The sequence below is a fragment of the Rhinatrema bivittatum genome, chromosome 7, assembly GCF_901001135.1.
Source record: "Rhinatrema bivittatum chromosome 7, aRhiBiv1.1, whole genome shotgun sequence".
Taxonomy (NCBI): domain Eukaryota; kingdom Metazoa; phylum Chordata; class Amphibia; order Gymnophiona; family Rhinatrematidae; genus Rhinatrema; species Rhinatrema bivittatum.
The window spans coordinates 305,963,866-305,991,181 of record NC_042621.1 but is presented as its reverse complement, the minus strand read 5'-3'; the positions used below and the strand labels follow the sequence as shown (position 1 = coordinate 305,991,181).

The 27,316-nt window shown below is 49.8% G+C and overlaps 1 protein-coding gene across 2 annotated transcripts in view; it reads right to left on the bottom strand.

Annotated features, from left to right (window-relative positions):
• SEC23IP (SEC23 interacting protein) overlaps positions 1–26,535 on the bottom strand; it is a 122,219-nt gene extending 95,684 nt beyond the window's left edge. The window contains exons 1-3 of one of the 2 annotated variants that reach the window (XM_029610526.1): positions 26,279–26,535; positions 19,015–19,526; positions 9,645–9,846 (exon numbers count right to left, since the gene is read on the bottom strand). In XM_029610526.1, coding sequence (XP_029466386.1) covers positions 9,645–9,846; positions 19,015–19,526; positions 26,279–26,417 — 853 coding nt within the window. In that variant the 5' untranslated portion in view covers positions 26,418–26,535. The remainder of the gene's footprint in view (positions 1–9,644; positions 9,847–19,014; positions 19,527–26,278) is intronic. The other variant, XM_029610527.1, reaches the window with a different exon arrangement.
• Between the last annotated feature and the right edge of the window lie 781 nt (positions 26,536–27,316).

Here is a 27,316-nt window from a genome sequence, read left to right as displayed (position 1 = left end):
TGGTTTCCAGTCCAGTTTTTGTCTGCACCTTACTGTTTATTCTTGTTTGGGAAGGGCTGTCTGTGGTCTGCATTTGTGACCGAGGTGAGGTAGCGGGGAAACATCTCGTGCCTATTGGGTTGAAAGGTTTTGCTGATTTTGTTACGGGTTGGGATCCATGATTGAAGGGGCTCCTACGGTGCTGAAATGATGGTGCACAAGCTTGCTGGATGCTGAAATGCTTGCAGCAAGTGCTGGGGGTTGAAGAGCTCCCTCGTTGCAGTCGATAACTTGTAATGTGTGCCCCAGCACAGAAACATCTTGCCCACCCCTGCCCTAGAAAGGAGTGGAGTTGTGTTCTACACAAACAGATTGGACAAACTTACTTTCGTATCGAGAGTCCCTGGCCAAGCACGAATGTGATCTGAACGTGTAGCGAGAACTCTACCTCGCAGCTTTGCAGATCTGAGGTGTGAGCCATAGACATTGCCATGACTTGTACACAGTGAGCCTTGATGGGGCCCGCTGGATTCAGTCCCGCCTCGGCAGAACCAGAGGAGATGCAATCTGATATAATCTGTTTGGCAACACAAAAGCTGCCTGGACTTTCCATGAGCTTCAGTCTGCTCCAAACAGAAGGCCAGGGCTCTCTTGCCGTCCAGACTGTATAGCGCTTGTTCACCTTGGAAAGAACATTAGGACGATTGCCCGATTAAGATGGAATTCCATTGCCACCTTAGGCAGAAACTTAGGATGGATGCACAGAACCATCCTAACATGAAAATTTGGTATAAAAGGTGGACAGGTTACTAGAACCTAGAGCTCACGGACCCTGCATGCTTAGGTGACCACCACCAAAAATACAGACTTCCAGGTCAGATATTTCAGGACACAGGAATGCAGAGGCTCAAAGGGAGCTTTCATCAGCTGGGTCAGTACCATGTTGAGGTCCCACAACACAGAAGAATGCCTGATGGAAGGCTTCAAATGAAGCACACGCCATATGAACCAGAAGGTAGTACAGAGATTGTTCTACCTTCTACACGTTGGTGGTAGGCACCAGTTGCACTGAGGTGAACTCCTGAGTTGGTCTTGAGGCCCGACTCAGTAAAATGTAGAAGGTAATCAAGCAGTTTGTGTGTGCAGCAGCAGGAGAAAGGATCTAGGGCTTTTTGCTTACACCACAAGGTAAACCTCTTCCATTTCCTAGTGGAAATCTTTCTTGAAGATAAACACACGAGACATTTTCTTACAGATCAAGAGACTGCAGTTAGCTTCTTAACATTCAGGCTGAGAGAGCCAGGGACCCAATGGTGGGATGGTGCAACCTACTTTGATGCTGAATAATGAGATCTGGGGAATTCTCCAGCCTGATTCTTCCCTGATGGATTTCTCCCTCAGTAGCAGGAACCAAATCAGGCTCAGCCAAAAGGGGGCAATGAGAATCATGGTCCCTCGATCTTCCTTCATCTTCAACAGGATATCAGAGGATTTGTGTACAGAAAACCCTTGTCCCAACTGAGGGGCAAGCGTCAGAGATTAGTTTGCCTTGTGCCCTTTTCCTGACCAGAAGAGTGAAACCTTCCTGTTCTGAGGGGACACAAACAGAGCCACTACGGGTATGCCACACTTGCAGAATATCCGTTTCAGCTAACCCCCCCCCCAGCAGGGTCCATTTGTGGGGTTCCAGGATCAGATGCCACTTGTTCACCAGGACATTCTCCACGCTTCTAGATACATGTGGCCCGGAGAACCATTCCTTGAAGGATGGCCCAGTCCCACAACACAGAAGGTATGAACCCGTGCCTCTCTGCTGATGTAACGCACTGCAACTCGGTTGTCCATTTGGATCAAGGCGACACTGTTGGCCAACCGATCTCTGAAAGCCCTTAGAGCATACTTGACCACCCATAGCTCTAGGAAATTTATCTGATGAAGTTTTTCCTGAGCAGACCTGAGCCCCTCTACATGGGCTCTCCACCCTAAGTTGGCCACATCTGCGGTGAGGATCATAAGAATTTAAAAGGATATACACCTGGTCAGATTGAAATTGTCCCGCCACCAGGACAGGCAGTCCTCAAGCAGTTGTGTGACGTGGATGCTGTTGCAAAGACGTGGATGCTGTTGCAAAGAAGCCAATATGGCTTCAGAAAAGCTTTAAATACTGAATCACTACTAATTTCCCTGACCGACTACCTCATCATGGGCCTGGATAAAGGTCACACTTATTTACTGATCCTCCTGGACCTTTCAGCGGCCTTTGATACGGTTAACCATTCATCCCTACTAACTCAATTAGCAAACATCGGAATAACAGGAACAGCACTATCGTGGTTCAAATCGTTCTTAGGGAACAGAAAATACAAAGTCAAAATTCACAATAAAGAATCTCAACACTACCCTTCATCTACGGGAGTTCCACAAGGCTCCTCCCTTTCACCAACGCTCTTTAATATCTACTTGCTCCCTCTTTGCCAACTGCTAACTGATTTAAACCTTAAACACTTTCTTTATGCAGATGACGTCCAGATAGTCATCCCCGTCAAAGAATCCTACAGCAAAACCCTAGAATTCTGGGAAACTAGTCTTAAAAAAATTGATGAACTCCTCTCCAACCTTAATCTAATACTAAACTCCTCTAAAAGCGAACTCCTCCTAATTTCATCTGAATACAGTAACACTGACTCAAATCCCCCACCCAATTTACAAACTCCACAAGTAAGAAACCTGGGAGCTATCTTTGATAACAGGTTAAACCTAAAAGCATTCATAAATCAAACTACTAAGGACTGCTTCTACAAACTCCAAGTCTTAAAAAGAACAAGACCTCTCTTCCACTTTCATGACTACAGAACTATTCTGCAATCAATAGTATTTTCTAAACTAGATTACTGCAACTCTTTGCTATTAGGTCTCCCCTCATCTCACACGAAACCCCTTCAGATGGTTCAAAACACGGCTGCGAGAATATTAACTAACACACGGAGAAGAGACCACATAACACCAATCCTCAAAGACCTGCACTGGCTACCAATTCACTACAGAATCATATATAAGTCCATAACCACTATTTTCAAAGCTATACACCAACACTCTCAGCTCAACCTTCAAATTCCTCTCAAAAAATTTACATCCAACAGACCAATCAGAGAGTCCTATAGAGAAACCTTACAAGTACCACACTCCAAATCCATGCGGCACATAACCACCAGAGACAGGGCGTTCTCCACTGCAGGACCAACACTGTGGAACTCCATCCCACCAGATTTGAGACAGGAACCCTGCCTGCCCACATTCAGGAAAAGACTCAAAACGTGGCTATTCATGAAAGCCTTTCCTGAACTAAACTGAACCTACTCCATCATTAACTAAGCACTCAGACTTTGCCTTATTCACGGCAACTAATTTCCCTACCTTATAATTAATATTCCTACATCATAAACACAATTCACTAATGCCTTAAGCACATTGACTGGCATTTACGTTCTTTCGATTTAATCCCCTGCTTCTTTTCTATGCTCCAAGTTGTATTACTCCCTTGTTTTATTGTAACTGCATACCTTAGCCTTCTCTTGTTTAATGTTTTATTATTATTATTATTATTATTATTAAGATAAATATTAGTTTTTACCTTTTTTGTTACCTATCCACTTGTTAATTGTAAACCGACATGATGCGATATCTATTGTGAATGCCGGTATAGAAAAACTTAAAATAAATAAATAAATAAATAAATAAATAAATAAGATGGGTGGCCTGAGGGTCCACTGGGCTTTCCTCATGCGAGATATGCCAAGGGACGTACATGGACTGTTGATGCCATAAGGCACAACATCCTAACCATATCCCATGCTGATCCTCACAGGGATCCTTTCCACTGCAAATATTAAGGCTTTGTTATGGAAGGGAAGGCTCTTGCTTGAGTTGCTTTGAGTAGAGCTTCAATACACTCCCAATTGAGATAATGGGCTCAGGTGGGACTTGGGGTAGTTGATGATGAACCCGGGTAACCGCAATACCCAGACAGTTTTAGGCACCTGCAATATGCTCTTGATCAGCCAATTGACAAGAAAGGGGTATACCTGCAGTCCCAGTTGTGCAGGTATGCCACCACCATGGTAGGACATTTGGTGAAGACACGTGGGGCTGATGATAGGCCAAAAGGCAGCATGAGATAATGGAGGTGATGTTTCCCACAACAAATCTGAGATATTTCCAGTGATGTGGTAATAAATCTGTGTGGGCATAAGCATCCTTGAGATCAAGAGAGCACGGCCAGGTCTTTTGTAGAAAAGGAATTAAGGTGACTTAGGAAAACATCCTGAACTTTTCTCTTTTCAGGAATTTGTTCAAGGCCCTTGGGCCTAGAATGGGATGGAATCCTCCTGTTTTCTTTGTAATCAGGAAGTACTCTGAGTACAATTATTGCCTTCTTTCCCCAGGTAGAACAGGTTCAATTTCATTAGTCTCCAGGAGGGAGAACTCCTTTTGAAGCCCCTCCTGATGCACAGAGCAACCCCAAATGGGGTCCAAAGGACTATTTGGAGGAAGACCCGCATGTTCGAAGTTACACCGGGTCAACTGACAGGAAGGTCCTCTAGCACAGGTATGGGAATGCAGTCCATGCTCTCTGCGATCCAGCTTTGCGCCTCCCCTGCCCCTTGCTCAGATACCTCCTGGTAGTGGAGGGCTGAGGAGAGCTGTTACAATGTTAGTGTTCACGGATCTGCGCCACCACTTCCATTACCCTATCTCTGAAGAGATTCTCTCCAGTACATGGTGTGTTTGCAAGTCTTTCCTGGACTTTGGATTCGAGGACCGAGGCCCCCAGCCTGGGGAGTGTGTGGATGCCATTCCCCATAGTCAAGTCTCTTGATGACATTTCAAAAACAAAGGTCCACACTCCATTCAGTGTCTGGAGGGAGTCTTGCTGCTTTTGCATCCATTTCAGTCGCACATGTACTGGTCCATAAAGAGCCGGCAGCCAGCTATGTACTGAAGCTCCTGGAAATACTTTCTTCCCAAGACTCGAGAACTCTCTCTCAGGGTTACCTGAGAAATGGCTCCTAGTCCCCTTGAGAGTGGATTCAACCACCACAGACAGGTGCAGTTGCTGCCTCTTTTTGAATTTGGAAGCCTTCTGGATGAGATAAATTGCATCTGCCTTATCAACAGGTTGTGAACTGAAGTACCACAACCTCCTTAGGGGGCTCAAGAAACTGGAAGGTGTCCAGCATCTTATTTCTGGTCTCATCCTTTATCAATAAAATAAAAAGACAACAGCTTCAGCCATTCTAGAAATAAAACCAGTAAAAGAGAGGTCTTCTGGAGGAGGAGTTCTCTCTTCTGCAGACATCTCTGGAGAAGAGACGACTGAGGGGGGATATGATAGAGGTGTTTAAAATCATGAGAGGTCTAGAACGGGTAGATGTGAATCGGTTATTTACTCTTTCGGATAGTAGAAAGACTAGGGGGCACTCCATGAAGTTAGCATGGGGCACATTTAAAACTAATCGGAGAAAGTTCTTTTTTACTCAACGCACAATTAAACTCTGGAATTTGTTGCCAGAGGATGTGGTTAGTGCAGTTAGTATAGCTGTGTTTAAAAAAGGTTTGGATAAGTTCCTGGAGGAGAAGTCCATTACCTGCTATTAAGTTCACTTAGAGAATAGCCACTGCCATTAGCAATGGTTACATGGAATTGACTTAGTTTTTGGGTACTTGCCAGGTTCTTGTGGCCTGGATTGGCCACTGTTGGAAACAGGATGCTGGGCTTGATGGACCCTTGGTCTGACCCAGTATGGCATTTTCTTATGTTCTTATGTGCCCCCAATGGTGTCCATCCCACAGACAAGGCCTCAGAGGGGAGCCCATTTGTCTGTTGGGGCCTGGAACCCGAAAAACGCCTAAGCCTCAAGGAAGTTTCCTCCCCCGATGGACTGGTGATCACCACTGAGGCGGCTGCCATAGTCACAGAGTCCTCTTCAGGAATTGGCACCAGTGCTAGGCCGCCGGGCAGCCAAAGAGACTTGAGCAGCAGCTGGACTTCAGACCATGCTTTTCCTGATGCCACAGCACAGATCCTTCACAGTGCCTTCTCCAAGGCCTGCTGTATCATTTTGTTCATCTCCTCCTCAAAGAGAGCCGATACCAACACCAAGTGAGAGGCAGGACTGCCATCCTGCTTGCCATCTGAGAAAAAGCTTTGCTTCTTGTATATTAATACCTTTCAGGTATTTAAAATGTTTGTACCATATCCCATCCTGTCTTACCCCTCTTCTAGGACATACATATTGAGGTCCTTCAGTCTCATCTCACAGGAGTTTTAGTGCAAATCCCACACCATTTTGGTTGCCTCTCTCTGGACCATCTCTAGCCTCTCTGTATCCTAAGATACAGTCCCAAGAACTCAGTACTCCAGGCGAGGCCTCACCAATGACATGTAAAGAGATTATTTTCTGCTGATGCCTCTCCGTTCTTACCAGCATCTCTCTGGCTCTAGCTACCCGTTTCGCTGCCTTGAGATCATCCAAGCCTATCATCTTGAAGTCTCTCGCTTGGTCACTGCCCACCGTACTCGTTGATTTCTGCACCTCAAATGCATGGCTGTACGTTTTGTCATTGAATATTAACAGCCAGGTGTTCGGCCACTCCTCAGGCTCTCTTAGATCACTTCTCATTCTGTCTGCTCCCTCAGGGGTGTCCGCAGCTGTCTTTGTGTCACCTGCAAAAAGGCAAAGTTATCCTAAACTTTCTGCAGTTTCGCTAACAAAGAATTGGCCACAGGACCGAGCCCTGAGGAACTCCACTAATTGCCTCTCTCCCCCCTCAGAGTGAATTCAACATACCACTACCCTTTCTTATCCGTCACTCAACCAAACTGCTTTGGACCTACCCGCAGGCTTCTCAGTTTATTAATGAGCCTTCTACGCAGGACAAGATCAATTGTTTTGCTGAAATTCAAGTAAACCACATCCAGCACATGACCTTGATTTAATTCTCAAGTCATCCAATCGTAGAAATCCAGATTTCTTTGATATGATCTGCCTCGGATCCTGCAATCAATCCACCAGAATGCAGAGAGTTCACTATCCCCTTCCTTTGACAAAGTCGCCATCAATTTTCCCACCACCAAGGGAAGGCTAACAGGCCTGTAGTTTCCAGCCTCCTCTGCCACCACTTTTATGAAAGAGGATCTCATCCGCCCTTCTCCAGTCCTGTGAAATCATAAGTCTTCAAAGATTATCTGGGCCTTGTGATCCGCATCTACCCACTCAGAAGGGGCTTGCAGACAGCAGGGAGAAGACTTCAGCTCTCGGGACTGCCTGGCAGGTTGTCTCGTTTCACCATCGGGGATGTTCAAATCTCACATCTAGGAAGGACCTGGGAACCCTATTTAGAAGGCGTTTCTTCCAGTTTTTGGCAAAAATTCCAAGAGCAGGTTCCTGTGAGACAGTAGCAGTCAGAGGGTAACCGGCAGCAGCCCAGGTAGAATGAAAGTTCAGCTGGAGTTTTCAAAGTGGACCGAGGGGCACGAGACCACTTTGAAAATCTGGGGGTTGTCTCTGCATGCAGGGGCGCTTACATGGCCCAATGCAGATGTCATTTTCTGCTTGTGCACTTACAAAAATTGGAAGTAAGCATGTAAACTCTTTCCTCGCCCTGGCTCAGTGCAAAATGGGGCATCATACTTACTTTTACATGAACGAGCCCCCTAATCCAGTGGTTCTCAAGCCAGCCCTCAGGGCACAGCTAGCCAGTCAGGTTTTTGAGATATCCACGTGTAATGGAAGCAGTGCTTGCCAATCTGTCATGCATACTCATTGTGCATATCCTGAAAACCGGACTAGTGAGGTGTGCCTCAGGGACTGGTTGAGACGTACTGCCCTAAGAGAGCATAAGAACATGCCATGCTGGGTCAGACCCAGGGTCCATCAAGCCCAGCATCCTGTTTCCAACAGAGGCCAAACCAGGCCACAAGAACCTGGCAAGTACCCAAACACTAAGAAGATCCCATGCTACTGATGCAATTAATAGCAGTGGCTATTCCCTAAGTAAACTTGATTAATAGCCGTTAATGGACTTCTCCTCCAAGAACTTAGCCAAACCTTTTTTAAACACAGCTACACTAACTGCACTAACCACATCCTCTGGCAACAAATTCCAGAGCTTTATTGTGCGTTGAGTGAAAAAGAATTTTCTCTTCAGCCTTTCCTCATAGGGGAGCTGTTCCATCCCCTTTTATCATTTTGGTCGCCCAGTTAGGGACCTATCCAGGGGAGGGGGGCAGGGAATTTTCTATTGGCCCCTCAATCTTTTGAATATCAAGCTCTGAGGGCCTTTTGCAAAAATGACTTTTTTCTCTGTGCCTATGAGAAAAAACAAAAACAAAAACCAACCCTCTTTATTGAACCGAGCCCTTATGGTGTGTTCTCAACATAAATGCTTTCTAAAAAAGAGCTTGGAGGAGGATTTCTGTGCTGCTAACGAAGTGAGACAAGATTCAGAAAATGAAAGGATTAAAAATACTGAAAGGACCTTCACATCTCCCATCTCTCCTCCTTATCAAGTACCCTTTGAAATTTGGGATATTTTTTGACCAACGAACACCAGCCCCTGTCCCCCCCAAAAAAAATCCAAACACTAAAGTAAATCTGACATTCTGCATTAGCACTCCGGGACTTCACACATCTAAACTTCTCTCCTCTTCGGTTTTCCTTGCTGATACTAATACATAAACATTTTTTTTTACTACAATAAAATAAACAGCGCAAAGGCTGTCTCGTTCCACTCCCCCTCAAACGCAGCGAACAAGGCCGGAGAGCCCGCATTCCTGTTAAATGCTGTATCTTCTTTTTCCTCTCTCTGGGCAGGTTTGACAATAAAATAGCTTAATGCTAGACCCTTTGCTTCTGAGCACAGCTGCGAGCTCCCCTAAAAGGATATATACTGCTGAATCGGACCATGAGAAGAAAAAAAAAAAAAGGCGGCAATTAATTTGGTGGAAAATTACAACTCAAACACTTTTTTCCTTCCCTTGGGAAGAATTCTCGATTCTCAAAATGCTACCGATGAGTTACAGGGCTTTATGTGCTGAACTCACTGGGAAACTGAAGCCCTTAAAGAACAGAGACTGAGCATTAAGACCCAGAGGCAGATATTCAAAAGCTAGCCCGATCAAGATACCCTGGATATCCAGTGGCACAGCTGCGCTGCTGAATATACCCAAATAACATTTAGTTAGCCAGAGACGTTTATCCAGCTAACTTTAGATCTGCTCAACAGCAGGTCTAACTTATCCAGCTAACTCAGCCGGTTAAGGCTGAATATTGCCACTTATCTGGCTAATTTAGCCCCGTCCCACCCATCACTTAGCCAGATATATATTAAGTACTGTAAAACACGAATAATCAGCAACATGGATCCAGCTGCATCTGTTCCCATCAAAGGTGAGCTCCTAACAAAAGCCCAAAGTTATAACTCAAATGACAATACATGGCAGAGGCGGCAGATGTTACTAACAATCTCAGAGAGGCTGAAGGGACTATGCTGCATCAACCTACAGAAATGTGTGGCAGGCAGAGAGATGGAGAACGTGTCCCCCCTCCACATTACTAACTGCTGGGCTCGTAAACCTCCTCCAGGCGAGACCACGCAGCACTTACCAGAGTTGAAAACTCTCTCCAGGCTCTCTGAATCCAGAGTGCTGAATGGCATCCAGACCTGCTTGCACTCCACTTGCTTGCAGTAAAACCAGTGGGGCTGGACTGGCTCATACTGGTTCTGCATGAAGTAAGGAGGGGCCTGCACTAACGGCCCCACCGGCTGAGATCCAGGTGGGGGTAACAAAGGGGGTCCTTCCGAAGGCTGAAAAAGAAAGTGCTATTTTTAATAAAAGGCATCCCTTTAAAACTGGGAATAAAACACGACACAAATCTAGCCATAACCCTTCCGGGTGGCTGCATGACATGAACGGATTCCCTCACTGTCTGCACTCTTCCTCCATCCTGAATGCCGGCACCCCCGGGCCCACAATTCCCCAGATTAGTTCTCAACCCGGTGCCGGAAGGGAGGGGCTGGCTTTCAGCAGGGGACGTGACTCAAGCAGCTTCCACACCCTCCTGTTTCTTTGACTGCGCATCACAGAACCTGATTTTGGGGAGGGGGAGAAAGGAAAATCAGTTTCTTACCTGATAATTTTCCTTCCTGTAGTACCACGGATCAGTCCAGACACCTCGGTGGCCCATATCAATCGCCAAGGAGGAACCAGGAGTCGTCCAGTGGCGACGGAGGCTCGACTACTGATGGACCGGGCGGAACAGCATCTCCTCAGCATTGCGGCTTCTCACATTGCCGGGGTAGACAACGTGCAGGCGGACTTCCCTCAGTCGCCACCATCTCGATCCCGGAGAATAGGAGTTGGCCGACGAGGTGCTTCAGCTCATCTGCGAGCAGTGGGGCGCGCCGTGCATGGACTGAGGACGTCCGCCTGCACGTTGTCTACCCCGGCAGTGTGAGAAGCCGCAATGCTGAGGAGATGCTGTTCCGCCCGGTCCATCAATAGTCGAGCCTCCGTCACCACTGGACGACTCCTGGTTCCTCCTTGGCAATTGATATGGGCCACCGAGGTGTCTGGACTGATCCGGGTAACAGGGAATCAGTTTCCTTCATTAATTTTGGTTTCCATTTCAGCAGGAACCGGATCTGACTGGGATACTGCATCACAAGACCTGGGATTTCCCATTTTTAACTCTCTACCCACAGCCACCCGGCTCAGCCAGGGGCCAAAGTCCCGGTACGCTGGTCGTTAAGTCACAGCCGAGACTGATGCAGCCACCCTAGGTAACTGCACAAGGTCCAACGCATCTTCTAGTAGAAGATACAGGTTTGCCATAGCTCTCCCTACCTTAAGGCCGACTTCAGGGTTCTCTCATTCCCTTACCATCAGCTTCTTGCCAGGTTTATGGAAGGAAAAGGCTTTCGCTGCCCCTCGAAGCCCATCCATTACAGGATCTCCTCCCTCACGAACAGGCTCTTCTTGCGGTATCTTATTCCCCGCTCCTTTAGAGCCTGGGGAATTAGTGGAAATAGTTCCTCCCTTCTGAAAAGTCTCCTTCCCTTCCACTACCGGCATCTCCTCAGTATGAGAGCCCGCTACATGCGTCACTATCAGGGGACACCTCCTCCCGGAAAAAGGAAAATTAGTTCTTACCTGATAATTTTCGTTCCTGTAGTACCACGGATCAGTCCAGACACCTGGGTTGTGACTCCGCACCAGCAGATGGAGACAGAGCAAAACTTGACGGGCTCCCTACATATAGTAAGGTGCCACCCACAGCCCCTCAGTCGAACGTAATGTCAAAGCAAGGGAAATGCCAGACTAACTAACTTGAAAAAACGAAAAATGGAGACCGATTCCCCACCACACCTCCGGCTGGAATCGAAAAACAGCAGAACCAGGAACAAAACACAACGGCCTGGTCGCAAAAGCAACATTGCAAAATATCTCAATTGGAGAAAATGAAAACTCAAGTCAAACGAGCGGGCTCTCCCTCTATTCATCAGCAAGCAACAAACACAGACGGGTGGGAGCCTGGACTGATCCGTGGTACTACAGGAACGAAAATTATCAGGTAAGAACTAATTTTCTTTTCCCTGTACGTACCCGGATCAGTCCAGACACCTGGGATGTACCAGAGCTATTTACCGAGGGTGGGAAGCAGAGAGTCCCGCTCGGAGAACACTCGCCCCAAACCCTTGAGACTCAGCTGCCTGGACATCCAGTCTATAATGCCTGGTAAAAGTATGTAACGACTTCCACGTCGCTGCCCTACAGATCTCCTGCGAGGACACCTGAGAAACTTCAGCCCAGGAGGCAGCTTGCGCCCGAGTCGAATGAGCTCGAAGCCCCAGAGGCGCCAACTTGCCCTGCAGAAGATACGCTGAACCAATCGCCTCCTTGAGCAAACGCGCAATCGTGGCGCGCGAAGCAGCGGACCCCCTGCGGGCCCCCGAGCATAGGACAAACAGGTGGTCGGAAACCCGAAAAGGATTCGTAACCTCGAGATAACGAATCAAAATCCTACGGACATCGAGCTTCCGTAACTCTTTCGACCCTTTGTCCTTCGGGTCTATGGCCGAAAATCCCGGGAGGTCCACAGACTGATTCAAGTGAAAAGAAGAGACCACCTTGGGTAAGAAGGACGGAACCGTCCGCAGAGAGACACCCGCCTCTGAAAAACGCAAGAACGGTTCCCTACAAGACAACGCCTGTAATTCCGATACCCGACGAGCGGACGTGATAGCCACCAGAAACACGTCTTCAAGGTGAGATCCTTCAGAGTCGCTCGCTTGATGGGCTCAAATGGCGCTCTGCAAAGCGCCGAAAGCACACAATTTAAATTCCAGGACGGACAAGGATTCCGTACCGGCGGACGTAAATGTTTAGCCCCACGGAGAAAACGCATCACATCCGGATGGCAAGCCAAGGACACGCCTTGGATTTTACCTCTGAGGCAACCCAGCGCTGCTATCTGGACCTTTAGGGTACTCCAGGACAGCCCCTTCGAGAGGCCCTCTTGGAGGAAAGCAAGGACCTCAGGCACAGCTGGCCGAATAGGGTTTACCGCGTGAGAACTACACCAGTCCTCAAAAACTGTCCAAACCCGCATATAGGTTAAGGACGTAGACTGCTTTCTAGCTCTCAACAAAGTAGTGACCACTGCCTCGGAGTACCCCTTAGCCTTCAAGCGCGCCCGCTCAAAAGCCAAGCCGCGAGACAAAAGTGATCCGCATCCTCCAAACAGACGGGTCCTTGACGAAGGATGCCCGCGTCTCCGCGAAACCGAATCGGAGGCTCCACCGCCAGCTGAATGAGATCCGCGAACCACGGGCGTCGCGGCCACTCCGCCGGATGCAACTCGATCCGCCGTAGGTCCCTGCCTATCAGGGGCCACGGCGGGAAGACATACAGCAACACGTCCGTGGGCCAAGGGAGCACCAGTGCATCGACTCCTTCTGCGCCCCGCTCCCTCCGCCGACTGAAGAACCGCGGAGCATTTGCGTTTTGAGCAGTGGCCATCAGTTCCAGGTGGGGCCGTCCCCACCGGGCACAGATGAGCCGATACGCCACCTCAGGCAGCTCCCACTCTCCTGGATCCAGCCGATGACGGCTGAGGAAGTCCGCCTGATTGTTGTCTACTCCGGCGATGTGGGACGCCGTGATCCTGTCGAGGTGCTGCTCCGCCCAGTCCATCAATTGACTCGCCTCTTCCGCCACTTGCTGGCTCCTCGTTCCTCCCTGGCGATTGATATAGGCCACCGTGGTCGCGTTGTCCGACAACACCCGGACCGCCCGACCCCGTATCCACGGGAGAAAGGCTTGTAACGCCAGCGACACCGCCCTGCTCTCCAACCGATTGATGGACCACTGCAATTGCTGACTCGACCACCGACCTTGCACCGAGTGTCCCCCGCAGATCGCTCCCCAACCAGAGAGACTAGCGTCCGTCGTGACCACCGTCCAAGTGGGCAGAAACAGGGAGACACCGCACGACAGGTGTTCGGTGCAGAGCCACCACCTCAGGCTGGCTCTGGCGCGTCCGGTGAGGGGCAGCGGTCGATGGAACTCCTCCGATGCCGGCTTCCAGCGGGAAAGTAACGCTGATTGTAACGGCCGCAGATGAGCAAAAGCCCAGGGGACCAAAGTGAGTGTCGACGCCATGGAACCCAACACCATCAGATAATCGCAGACTAGCGGGCACCGCAAGGACATAAGGCGCCGCACCTGTCTCTGGAGCTTGACGATTCTCTCCTGAGTCAGAGACACCCTGGCCGTCCCGGTGTCGAACAAGGCCCCCAGGTATTCCAGCCGCTGGGTAGGCTCCAGATGGCTCTTGGCTAGGTTGACCACCCAACCTAGTGATCGCAAGAGTCACAGGACCCTGCCAATCGCCTGCCAGCAATCTGCCTCGGATTTGGCCCGGATGAGCCAATCGTCCAGGTAAGGGTGAACCAGGAGTCCTTCCCTCCGGAGCTGGGCAGCCACCACCACCATAACTTTGGTAAAGGTGCGCAGAGCCGTGGCAAGACCGAAAGGAAGAGCCCTGAACTGATAATGTCTGCCTAGAATGCAAAACCTCAAATACCTGTGATAGGCCGGCTGAATTCCGATGTGCAGATACGCCTCTGTGAGATCCAGTGACACGCAAGGAACTCGCCCAGACGAACCGCGGCCACCACCGAGCGGATCGTTTCCATCTTGAAGCTGGGCACCCGAAGGCACCGGTTGACCCCTTTTAGGTCTAGGATTGGCCTGAACGCGCCGTCCTTCTTTGGAACCACGAAGTAAATGAAATACCTTCCCATGCCCTGTTGACTGACGGGCACGGGAGAAATGGCGCCCAGACCTTCTAGGCGCTGCAGAGTGGCCCTTACGGCTGCGCGTTTGGCGAGATTCTTGCAGGGAGAGACGAGAAACTTGCTCCATGGCAGGCGTGCAAAATCTAACGCGTAACCGTGTTTTATCACTCCTAGAACCCACTGGTCTGAAGTTATCTTGGTCCATTCCTCGTAAAACTGCACGAGCCTCGCTCCTACGTTTGGCACCGCTTCTGGAAGCCGCCGCGAGGAATGAACCAGTCTCGTTTCATTGTGCCGACTTGGACCCCGATCCTGCAGAGGGTCCACCCGACCTGTTGAACTTCTTCCCTCGAAAGGACTGAGACCAAGAGGAGGATCTGGTCGAGCCCGCGCGCTAGGACTGACCAGTCCCAGATCTTTGCGGTCTCTGGCGCCTGTTGGAACGAAAACGGTTCCGCGCTGAAAAATGAGACCGAGGTCGAGGCCTGTCCTCCGGCAGCTTGAAAGCCTTGTTCTCGCTCAGGAACTGCATTAAATCGTCCAACTGCTTGCCAAAAAGTAGCTTCCCCTTAAAGGGCAAAGAGCCGAGATGCGCTTTTGACGTACCATCCGCGGCCCAGTTGCGAAGCCAGAGGAGACGGCGAGCCGAGACCGCTGACACCATAGCTCTGGCCGAAGTTCGTAGCAAGTCGTGCATGGCATCTGCGCAGTAGGCTATCACTGCTTCCAAGTGATCCGCCTGTGAGGCTTCCCCATCCGAGAGACCAGCGTTCGCTTGTAAGTTCTGGGCCCAGCGAAGTACCGCCCGCAACGCAAAATTGCTGCAGATAGCCGCTCTGACTCCCAGGGTGGACACCTCGAAAACCTTTTTGAGCTGAACCTCCAGTTTTCGATCTTGGATGTCTCTGAGCGCCGTGGCGCCTGTGACCGGGATGGTAGATCTCTTGGTTACTGCCAACACCGCCGCGTCCACTCGGGGAAGGCGCAGCAGCTCTAAAACGTCCTCCGGCAGAGGATACAACTTGTCCATGGCCTTGCTCACCTTAAGGCCCAATTCCGGGGTATCCCATTCCCGGAACAGAATGTCGGAGGCAGAAAAATGAAACGGAAAGGCGACCGTTGGACCTGCGAGACCGAGGAGCACCGGGGTCCATATTAGCCCCCTGACGGGCCTCCACTCCAAGCTCCTCAAGGATCGCTGGGATAAGCAGGGAAAGCTCCTCTCTCTTAAAGAGGCGCACGACTTTGGGTCATCCCCATCCCCCGCCAGCGCTCCCTTGGCCGAACCCGGCTGTACAGGACCCGGATCATCGGGCCCCTCAGGCCCTCCTGTGTTCCCCGAAGTCGAATGCTCCTCCCCCGAAGAAGAAGATTCCGAAGTCGAGTCCCGAGGGACTCCTCTCGTCGGCCTCTTTTCCCTAGACGGGCCAGCCGACTCCCTGGTACGACCAGACCTCTTCCGGGGGTGAGAGCGCCCCTCTCTACACCCTGCGCCTTTCCCAGGCTTGTGTTTGGATTTTCTAAACTTTTCCAGTTTTTTTAATAAAATAGAAAAATCCTCCGAAAAAGAATCCCCCGATCCCGAGGAACCCTCCCTGGAGCTCGAATGCCCTGCTTCCGTGCCCCCCCGGGGCTCCTCCCCGGCGGTCCTAGTCTGAGGAGAGAGCGGTGGTGGCAACCCGCCATGTTCCACCGCCCTCCTCGTGGCTTCCCGGACTGTGCTCAAAATGGCCGCCGTTCCCGCACTAAGCGGGAACGGATCAGGGCCCCCGAGAGCAACAGGCAGATCGCGCGGCGGCAAACGGGACGGCCGGCGGCGGCCCCGGCCGCCCCCCGACAGTCCTTCACCACCGGCAAGACAGGACGAACACATCCCGTCGCGGGACACACGCGCCGACCCGCACGCACGGCAGGCCGCCCCGACCAGCATCGTGGCTCGAAGAAAAAAAGGAAATTTCGCCGCGTCAAACTGAAAGAAAACACCTTCCCTCACGAAGCGTCGCCGGCGAGAGGAAGAAAGAGAGAGACAGCAAGCAAGACAAAAGTTTAACACAAAGTAATTTTTTTTTTTTCTTTTCGATACTTAGCCGCTGGCCCAGGTGCTGAAGATCTCTGCTCCACCGGGGGCTCCCCGGTGTCACCCCCGACGCTGCTGCCAGGCATGGCCAGGTCCTCAACCCCAGCAGTGGCCTCGACCAGAGGGGGATGATCCTCTCAGGACCTACTTACCCCCCTGGGAGGCACCTCCAACGGGAGCTGGTCTTCAAAACGTAAAAGAAAAAAATATCTTCTAAGTTTTGTTTTTTTTAAATACTATCCTTCATGAATTATTATAAATTATCTTTTTTCTTTTTTTTAAATAATCCCTGACTGACTAAACCCCCAGGGATCCCAGAGCCTGTGGGTGGACCTGCCCCATCTGCTGGAGACAGAGAAAGACTGAGGGGCTGTGGGTGGCACCTTACTATATGTAGGGAGCCCGACAAGTTTTACTCTGTCTCCATCTGCTGGTGCGGAGTCACAACCCAGGTGTCTGGACTGATCCGGGTACGGACAGGGAACCATCTGTTTCCGAGCCCTCCAAATCCTCTGATGTATTTATTGGCTGCCTTCTCAGACCAAGCGTGCGAATGGGCACCATTTTGCCCTCCTGAGGGTTCAAAGCCTTAGCTTTGTTCATCCATGGGGGGCTATTGGAGTGAGAACGCGTCCTTCTTGCAAAAAAAAAAAAAAAAAGAGCTTTGTGCAGTAACAGCATAAAGTTGGTAGAGAAAGCCTCTGAATCCTCATTGGAGGCGTCCGCAGGCCCCTTTGAATCCTCATCAATAAGCTCATCTGCAGCAGCGGGGGACAAGGCCGAACACAACCTTTCCTCCTCTCCCAATCTCCCCAGCACATGCTTCCAATATGGCCGCCTTTCCCACGCCGACAGGGAAAGCAAGCCTGACGGCCCCAGCTGAATGGTTTACTCTCCGCCGGAGTTACCAGTGCCGGACCTGTCCTCTCCCCCAGACTCACAGCTGCCACGGACAAGCATGATCGCCACACCCCGCAGGCTCAGCAGCGATTCTCGCACTCGGAGGATGCCGCCATTACTCCTGCCAGCTGCACGCGGTACCCGTCGCTTTCCCACTGCTCCCTCAGCCAGCTGAGCCGCACCCCGGCACGACCACGCTCCCTTCTCCCTCTGAATGCGCTGCTCTCCTGACATCCTGAAGCATTCGCCAACTGTGCTACTTGTGATGACTTTATTTTTTCTCTTAAAGCAAAACAAACGCTTGAGGAATTCCAGCCCCAAGGGAAGGAACGATAACAAAAACAAAGCGATTTCCCTGCGCTGGTGTCTTCTGAGACCTCGGGGGAGACCACGGGAGAACTCCATGGGGTAGAGAGGCAACTAGACTACCAGCTTTAGGCCAAGACACACAGGGCTACCAACCCCCTGCTTGCCCTACTCCACCAAGGGGGGAGGACCTTTTCTTCTTTACTCCCCCCACCCCAAGTGCCAGAGTGCCGGTGTTTAACACCTCTGCCGTCTGCTGGAGACCGAGAAATACTGAGGGCCTGCAGGTGGCGCCTCGGGTTATCTTGCAGTGTCAGTAAAACTCTGTCTCCATCTGCTGGTAGGGATAAAAATAAAAAACCCACGGGTCTGGACTGATCTGGGTATGAACAGGAACTGCACCATCTCCCCACACGTGGGCCACAGCCACTGCTCAGATTCTGCCAACAGCTTAAGGGAACCAGTCTAAGAAGGAGAACCCGGGGCAGGTTCAGCCAGCCTCGAAAAATGCCGTAAGGAAACTGCTGTAAGAATTCTCGCTGGCCCAGCATCCGAGACAGGAGGACACATTTCATACTAAGACATTTGACTTTGTTGCAAAGGAGGAGTATTCCTCCTCAGGGGGCCCAGCTAGTGATCCGTTGCTCACAGAAGCTCCAAGCAAAGTGCACAAACACTTTCCAGAGATTATTACAAATAGCAGAGAGGTGAAGTTCTCACCAAGCGCCTCCTGACCTCACGTTACAGTTCTGCAGGTACTCAAAGAGCCCGAAACATCGGACATAACACCACGGCAGGTAATAAAGCCGCTGTGTCTATCATCTCCGGAGCACAGAGGACGGATTTTATAGCAGCGACTGCAGTGATCATTTACAGCAATATCCTTCCAGAACCATTCGTAAGAGTCACACCTCTGATCCACCAGTCAGTCAAGGTGCAATCACGTCGGATGCACGGGGAGGAAACCAGAGGAGGAGTTCCACGTTAGCCCTCCCCAATCCCACCCAGCGAGCTGGGTTCACTCCTGGATTAGCTAGTAATGGACTACATGAATGTGAATTGGGTTTTGCACTCCCTTCTAGGATTATGAGAACAAACTAGTTTACATTATTTAGCTAATGCAGAACTCAGTACTGATTAATTAATGGAGGGGTAATTCACACATTCCCCTACCTAAAACCTGCAGCTGCCACCGCTGTTAAAGATTTTATGAAGAAGAAAAGCCTGAAAGTCAGCAGCCACAAATTATACCCTCGACATTAAGGGGACAATAATCAGAAGCTTTTATGCAGGTAAATGTGCAAAAACACAGTCTGAATCCTACCCCACCCCCATGCCCTGGCAGACCTGGGGAGAGGAGATTCTCACGTAGAAGCAGGAAAGCTCCTTACCGGCGGTTGTGCCATAGGGATGCCGGGGTACACGTGCGGCGGAGGTGCCGAGGGCTGTGGGGGATTGCTCAGAGCCTGCCCCGGCTGCAGCTGTGGCGGAGCCAGGTAAGGGTTTGCCCTGCTGCTCAGGGTGGTGTGGCGGTAGGGGTTGTACCCTTGCTGCAATGCACCAGGAGGAGGAGCGGGTGCGGGGCAGTTCTGCGGAGGTGCTTGATAGGTTCCAGTCCCAAACTGTGAGGCAGGAGGCATGGAGTAAGCAGCCTGCGCCTTTGAGGCAGGGGTGGAAAACACGCCGTGTCCATTCTGGGCCCCTGTGGTAGGAGGCTTGGAGAAGGGCGCTGCTCCTCCCACGGTTACTGCTGAGGTGGGTACAGGCGCCTGGCCAATGCTTGCAAATGGATCGCTGCTGGCGCTGGACCCCTGGGAGAAATAGTTAAAGGTCTGCGGTGGATTGGAGCTGGCAGAGCTCTGACCCAGGAAGCTATCCTCCTCACCAACCTCTGTGGCATCATCTGAAAGAAAGCACACCAAATTAAAGGTGATTAGTACCAAGCACCTGACACTAGAACCAGTTTAATTATTCCACACCCGTCTTCTACCAGCCCAGATCAGACTTCTAGCACATTCTACTTGTAAATAATGACGTGATCCAGGCATGTTGAAGTTAGCATGGGGCACATTTAAAACTAATCGGAGAAAGTTCTTTTTTACTCAACGCACAATTAAACTCTGGAATCTGTTGCCAGAGGATGTGGTTAGTGCAGTTGCGTTCAAAAAAGGATTGGATAAGTTCTTGGAGGAGAAGTCCATTAATGGCTATTAATCAAGTTTACTAAGGGAATAGCCACTGCTATTAATTGCATCAGTAGCAAGGGATCTTCTTAGTGTTTGGGTAATTGCCAGGTTCTTTGGCCTGGTTTGGCCTCTGCTGGAAACAGGATGCTGAGCTTGATGGACCCTTGGTCTGACCCAGCATGGCCTGTTCTTATGTTCTTAGATGAAATGACCCAGTTGAGAGTGACCCCGTGTTAATGCAGAGTCATATTGAGAAGGAAACAAAAGATGAGTAGGATACCAGAAAGTTCCCCTATGAGAAAAGGCTGTGAAAATGAGGGCTTTCCAAACTGGAAGAGAAAATCAGAAATGTAATGAAGATAAGCAGGGAACTGCTATTCAATGCCTCATAATCAAAAGAAAGAGGAGCATCTGATAAAACCATCTAAAACCAAACAAAAGAAAGCAATTTTTACGCAGCGCTGAATGACCCTGTGGACTCAGGGTCACGAGATATCACCGGGCAAGCAGCTTAAACGAGCTCAGAAAGGCATCAGAAGCATCAGTCTCAGGATGGGGGATGGAGGACGCTACACACAGGCCCTGTTTCTTACACATGTCCGCTGTCAGAGGGAGGATGCTAGGGAGACGGACCCATGACCTGATCCAAACCGGTGCAGACTCTGCGTAATCTCAGCGCTCTCAGCACTGACTGGCCAGCCTGGGGGAAGGTTTCCGGTTAGAATGAAATCTGCTGAGGGAGAAGGAAAGCACAGGGCACAACGGGGCAGGACATCAGGATCTTGGTTCTGAGCTGAAGTCTCATGATATAAGAAGGAAGAATAAGGTTTGTTGGTTATGCTAGTACTCACTGGTGCCCGACCCGGGAGAGCAGCAGCCCCGAGTTAAGTGACAATCCCTGTAGGAAGCAAGGCAGCAACAACAGCGTCTCCCTGAAGAAATGCTTGGAAGAACTGACCCTGAAGATAAGGCAGAGGCAGGGAGCTGAGCTGCACAGGAAAACCAGAAGGAAGAGCTACCAAGACCTCAAAGGCTTTCACTTTTGGTTCTGCATCGGACATTGTTTCCAGCTTTCAAATCCTGCTCAAACAGGGGTCCAGTCTTCCGAGGAGTCTCAGGGCCACGGCGTCTCTTTACCAGGGGCCGAGACGGAGCAGTAGAAATGATGTGCAGTGACAGAACCCAGAGCGCCAACCGTTCACCACCCTCTTAACAAAGATCCAATTTCTAGGGGGATTTTTCAGACCAGATTTACTCAACATTACAAAACTGCCTGGTGCATTTCACTCAAGATATAAATGGTGAAAATAAAAATTAAAAAAAAACTCACAAATACGGCGCTGCCACCCTACTCGCTGTGGACATGGGCAGGCACAGAGAGCAGTCAAAAAGGTCTAGCAGACTCTCTAAGAGCCTGGCGTCCACTCCACTAATGAACTTCTAGCAAGCTGTCCTAAAGATCTGGGTCAGGGAACCTCGAAAGAAAAGCAAGCAACCCTGGAAATATTCGCGACCAAACAGCTGGATGTGGCAGATACTCGGCACAACACCTCCTCTCTACTCCTGGAGAGTACCGACCTGTAATGGCAATGAACGGGGTCCTGCAACGTCCTGGCCTACACAGACAAGCCAAGGCCCAGCTGACTCCTTACCAGTTAAAGCCTGTGCAACTGCACTCACTGATCACTGGAGGGAAAACAGCTCGTCGCAGATTGTACTGAGCTATTCCAAGAAAAAGGCCTCACCTACAACCTGTTTCCTGACCCTTAGCTCTGCATATCCTGGACAACATGAACTGAATGTCTGATTAGCAAGTGGCACCAGGATGTGAGGCTCAGTAACCATGGGAAACCGGCTCTAGGTGCAGAGGCTACGCAAACCTCGAAAGCTTCTCGGGGCAGACCGAGATAACTGGTTCTGCACTGGCTGTGACCAGGAGCTCGCCCACAGCAGAGAGGGCTGCCGATACCCCTCGTCCCACTCTCCTGCAAGCAGTATTTCCTCAGTGGGGTAAGGCACCCTGGCTGCTTTCTTCCTACAACATCAAAGAATGCCAGTGGCACAGAATCTCATCCGTCGCTACCAGCACTTGAATGGCAGGCCATCCTGCCTAGAAAGACAGAGAGATACCCACTTTATCTGACTGGGGCTCGCCGTGCGCTACATCTAAAATAAAAGCAATATGTGTTTGCCAGACTGTCAGTCTGTAAAACCGAGGCCATGCGATCAGCGCAACGATGCCTCAAGCTGCCAGGAATTTAGCCATCTCTCTCCGGCAGGGAGGAACCACAGAGGTGAAAGCAGCGGCTGGTGGCAGGCGAGCCTTACTGGCCCCAATACTGTGGATTTCTGGCTCCATCACATTAGCTGAAAACACGCAGCAATGCCCCATTTCTTGCCGCTCTCCTGCTGACAGGTGCATGGCCCACCTAGCCTTAGCCATAAACTGGTCACTCGCCAACGGACCAGAATCTCTCACCCCACTTTACTTTTCTCTTCGCAGGGTTTCCCTAGTATCTTTTCTGCCAGAGTTTGAGATCCCATTATTTGCCCTTATTTGAGATCCCATTATTTGAACTGGGGGAAAAAAAAAAAAGAAGGTATTATGTCAACAAATATTTAATGCAATTTCCTGTACAGCTAAACCATCGTGTCAGCACTGGGATCACTGGGATGCAGCAGCAACAATCTTATGTAATAATATAATTGAAGCAGTAACAACATACAGTGCACAAAACCCAACCGAGGCCTTATCCCAACTGAGCAATAAGCAACCAACAGAAAACAGCGTTTGCTTGGGGTGGGCCTCTTACCCCAGTGAAGCTGGCACTGCATGGGAAACCTGCCCAGCAGGCACTATTACCCTGCTGAGCATTTCTAAAAGCAAACCCAGGCAAGGCTCCTAGCATCACCATGGTGAGCCCTGTATTAGCAGCTGACAGCCACTCACAGTCCAGTCATCAGAACATGGGCCTCCAGGTTCAACATTTCATCTAGGACAGAAGCCGGCTGGGTGGGTTTATAACTTAGTAACAAAGCACAAGAGGTCACTGAAGGAGCCGGGTTCACCTTGGGATATATTTAGCCTCATACTCCCACCCACCCAAGAAGTGCCCACATCCCAGTACAATGCACAACCTGGACAGCCGTCCTGTAACTACCAATTCCAATTAGAAAAAAACCCTAAGGAAACCCTGTAACTTGTACTGCTATGATGGGAGACCTGAGAACCAGTAGCACCAATCATGCAACAGAACATTTACATGAAGAATGAAAGAATTGCCATTCTGCCATTTACGAATATCCCGCTATTTATACAAAAACATACAGCCTGTTAAATTCCAATAAACTAATCAGATTACAATAAAAACATTCATCATTCAAAAAAAACAAAAACACAGGAAAAACATAAAAGCAACATTAAAACCGAATCCCTATATTAATATCAGTCACATCCAAACAATATAAAATAAGTATTACTACTACTAAACATTTCTATAGCGCTACACAACATACGCAGCGCTATACAAACATAAAAAGACAGTCCCTGCTCAATAGAGCTTACAATCTAATAAGAAACATACAGGGCATGAGATTGGTTAAAAAGGAAAGAAAGTTAATAAAGCTAGAAGCAGACAATCAGGCCTAAGATTTAAAAGCAGCTTCAAAACAGTTGATCTTTAGATGGGATTTAAACATGGCCAAAGAGGGAACATGATGCACCAGTTCAGGAAGTCTATTCAAAGCACACTGCGCAGCCAGATGGAAAGCACGGAGACGGGCGTAGAGAGAGAAGAGAGGAAGCAAGGAGCTGCAGAGTGAAGGCATTTGTAGGTGAGAAAGAGGAACTCGAACTGTATGTGGGAGCAGATAGGGAGCCAATGCAGGGACTTGAGAAGAGGGAATATGTAAGCACAGCGACTTTAGCAAAAGATAAGTCGTGCAGCTGAATTTAGGACAGATTGCAGGGAGAGAGATGGATCACTGGGAGACCTGTGAGGAGCAGGATGTAATAGTGTAAGCAGGAGGAGATGAGAGAGAGGAAAGGGTTCTGGTAGTGTATTCAGAAAGGAAGGGACAGGTTTTGGCGACGTTATAGCAGAGTTTTGGAAATGCAGAGAGGAGTCAAAGAGGATGACTGTTATCCACAAAAACAGAGAAAGGAGGTGGGCTTGGGGGAAAATATAAGACACTCTGTCTAGGCCATATTGAGTTTAATGTGGCAGCAGGACATGCAGGCAGCAACGTCACACAAGCAGGATGAGATCAGGACTGGATTTCTGGTGTACAAAGGTAGATCTGGGAGTTGTAGGCATAAAAATGGTATCAAAGACCATAAGAGGAAATCAGAGTTCCAAGGGAATTAATATACAGTGAGAAGAGAACAGAAGATGGCCCAGGACAGAACCCTGAGGCACACCAATTGATATGGAATGGAAGTCAAGGTGGAACAACCAGAGGAAACGCTAAACATAGAAACGACCGCAAAAAAGGACCAAATGATCCACTCAGTCTGCTTATCAGTTTCCCAGACTGTACAAGTCAGGACCCTTGTTGGTTGCCGTTTAAATCCAATTTCCCTTAACTCTTGCCATGGAAGCAGAGAGCAATGTTGGAGCTGCATCAAAAGTATCCAGACTTAATGATTAAGGGTAGTAAAAGCTGCATCAGCAAGTTACCCCCATGCTTATTTGTTTCCCAAACCGTAGAAGTCGGGCCCTCGTTGGTTAAAACAAGAACGATGGGAGAGTTAAGAAGAGAACTAACCCCTGGATTCACCAAAATGCTATAATTCTGCATGGATAATGCCCACAATAAGAAAATGGGGCATGGTTATGATAATTTTAGAATTATCGCACCATGTGATTTGGAATGAGGAAAGGTACACAAAGGTGAGATTTCTTCAATGTTCTTTCGCCCTAGATTGATAGAACCCTGGTAGAGTCCATCAATCTAGGGCGAGAGAATATTGTAGAAATCTCATTTTTATGCGACTTTCCTCACTCCAAATGTCAAATCTTCACTGAGGTCTACTGTGGTGTTCGTACGTCTCACTCTGCATGTAAAGTGGCCCCCAAAACCCCTATACCACCACCAAAACGTCACCTCGAGTTACTAGCTGACCCTACTACAGCAGTATAAATAGGTGACTACTATGTGTGCCACCCCAGAGGCTCTCTCTCTCCCCCTCCACTCCCTCTCCCCAAGCCCAAAAATTCCCGAAATGCAATTTGCAATCTTTACTGCGAAATGCATTACAGCCATTTCGGGCACTGCGCACAGCTTAACACCAGGAAAAAAGGAGCAGTTATTTCTGGCATTAAAAGCGTGCGTAACGCTATTGCACAGTGCGATAATGCCCCTCCATTTTCATTAATCCCGCCCAAATCCCTCCCCACTCCCGCCCCTTTGAAAAAGTTGCATTCACGCCACGTGCTACCATAACTATTGTGGGTGTAAAGACTTTATCTTGGGCATTATCGCCATAACACATTTTCATGAATGACCCTGTAAGACAGTTCAGAGTCCCAAAATCCAAGCGAGGAAAAGATTAGGCAGTGATCAACAGTGTTAAAAACTGCAGATAGGTCAAGGAGGATAATAAGGACAGAGTAAAGACCTTTGGCTTTAGCCATAAATAAGTCATTGGAAACTTTGGCAAGGGCTGTTTCAGTTGAATGTAGAGGGCAAAAACCAGACTGGAGTGGATCCAGAATAGCTTGAGATGTAAGGAAGTCAATACAGAGGCAAAAGAGAGACAGGACTATAATTGGCAGGACAGGTAGGAGGCAGTGAGGGTTTCTAAGGAGTGGGATGATTGCAGCAGGAGTAGCGGCAGAGGAGAGTGATAGAGTGAGGATGTGACAGATGGCAGGGATGACTGCAGTGGGGACAGAGCTGAGGAATTGGCTGGGAACAGGTACTAAGTTAGGGATATTCATTACAAACTCCCAGAAGGTGGTTTGCAGGGGCTTCAACGACATCAGGAGCTCGAGGCTCTTACCCCCATACCCCTGAGGAGTGCCAGTATCCATCCAGAGCGTCCACCCCCTTCGTGTTTTGTTAATTACAAGAAGCGATGAGGAACGTTGTGCCAGTGATGCATGGGCACCTTCTGAGGACCTTCCTCAGGGCAGCAGCGCAGGAAGGCAGACGAGGATTAGGAGGGCAGGAGTCTACCCACAAGGCATAGTCCTCTGACCTGTACCTGCACGCGCCCGGGGTCAGAGCAGGGGTCACCTGCAGAGGGGGCAGGGCCTGAGCCGAGCACTGCAGGGGGGCGCGCGCGCTGCCCCCTGGCAGAAGCGGATCCAGGCCTGCTTCCCCTCCCCCCCCCCCATTGCATGCAGGGACTTGCAGTTCTGAGCGTGCCCAGAAAAGCAGACAGACAGATCCCCCGCAGGCAGGGCCAGGGCTGGAGGAGCCACACGGGGCCCCCTTCTTCACCCCCACCCGGGCCCCCTCTTACCCGCGGGCAGCACGGCAGGCCCGGCCGGCTGGCTCACCGGGATGAAGGGGACGCTGAAGCTGAAGTCGCTGGCGGAGGAGAAGAGCAGGTTGGTGGCGGCGGCGGAGGAGGAAGAACCGTTCAGCCTCTTGTCCGCCATGTCCGCTCGGCTCGTACACGTCAGCAGGCCGACGTCAGAGGCCGGATCCTGATCCTGCCCAACCCCCGCACAGTCAGCATGAAAACAGCCAATCCGACGCGGCCGCTCAACGCCCGCCCCCGAGCAGCGCGGCCAACGGGACGGCACAGGACGGCTCGAGCCCAATTCGGCCAGCCAATCGAAAGAGGCGGTATGGCAGCGCACAACTCATTCAGCCAATAGGACGGAAGAGCTCAATTCACGCAGCCAATAGGAATGCACAGCCAGCCAACAAGAGAACTTGCAAAGTTACCCACACGCAGAGCTCGGATCCCGCCCCCCGCGCAATAGAACAACAAACTGCTGGCCGGCCGGCCACTGCGTGCCAAGCCTCGTTTCAGATCTTGGCTCCGCCCCTCTGACCAGGAACACAGAGCACGTGTACAACTGTAATGCAAACAGTGAGTAAAGGAAGAGCTGATTCTCTCAGCTAGACGGAAAGAAAGGTGGTAGCTGATGTCTTTGTTTTGGATTAATGCTCGGCTTTTCAGGTCAGGGCGCAGATCGAAGGAATACAACGCTCCAGAACCATTTTGCGCACTGACCTGATAAGAGGATAACTATGATCTATGTAAGACAACTTTGTCACTGTTTTTTATGGTTGCAATGTAAACCGGAGTGATAATTAACTCTGTTATTTGAACTTCGGTATAGAAAAGTTATAAATAAATAAATAAAATAAATAACTCTGAAACTGTCACAGACGTATTAGGTTACTCCAATAAAAGGTAATATAAAGGCTATGGGACACTATGAAGTTAGCATGTAACAAAACGAATCCAAATATTTTTTTTTTCATTCGATGCATAATTAAGCTCTGGAATTCATTGCCAGAGGATGTGGTTAGCGCAGTTAGTGTA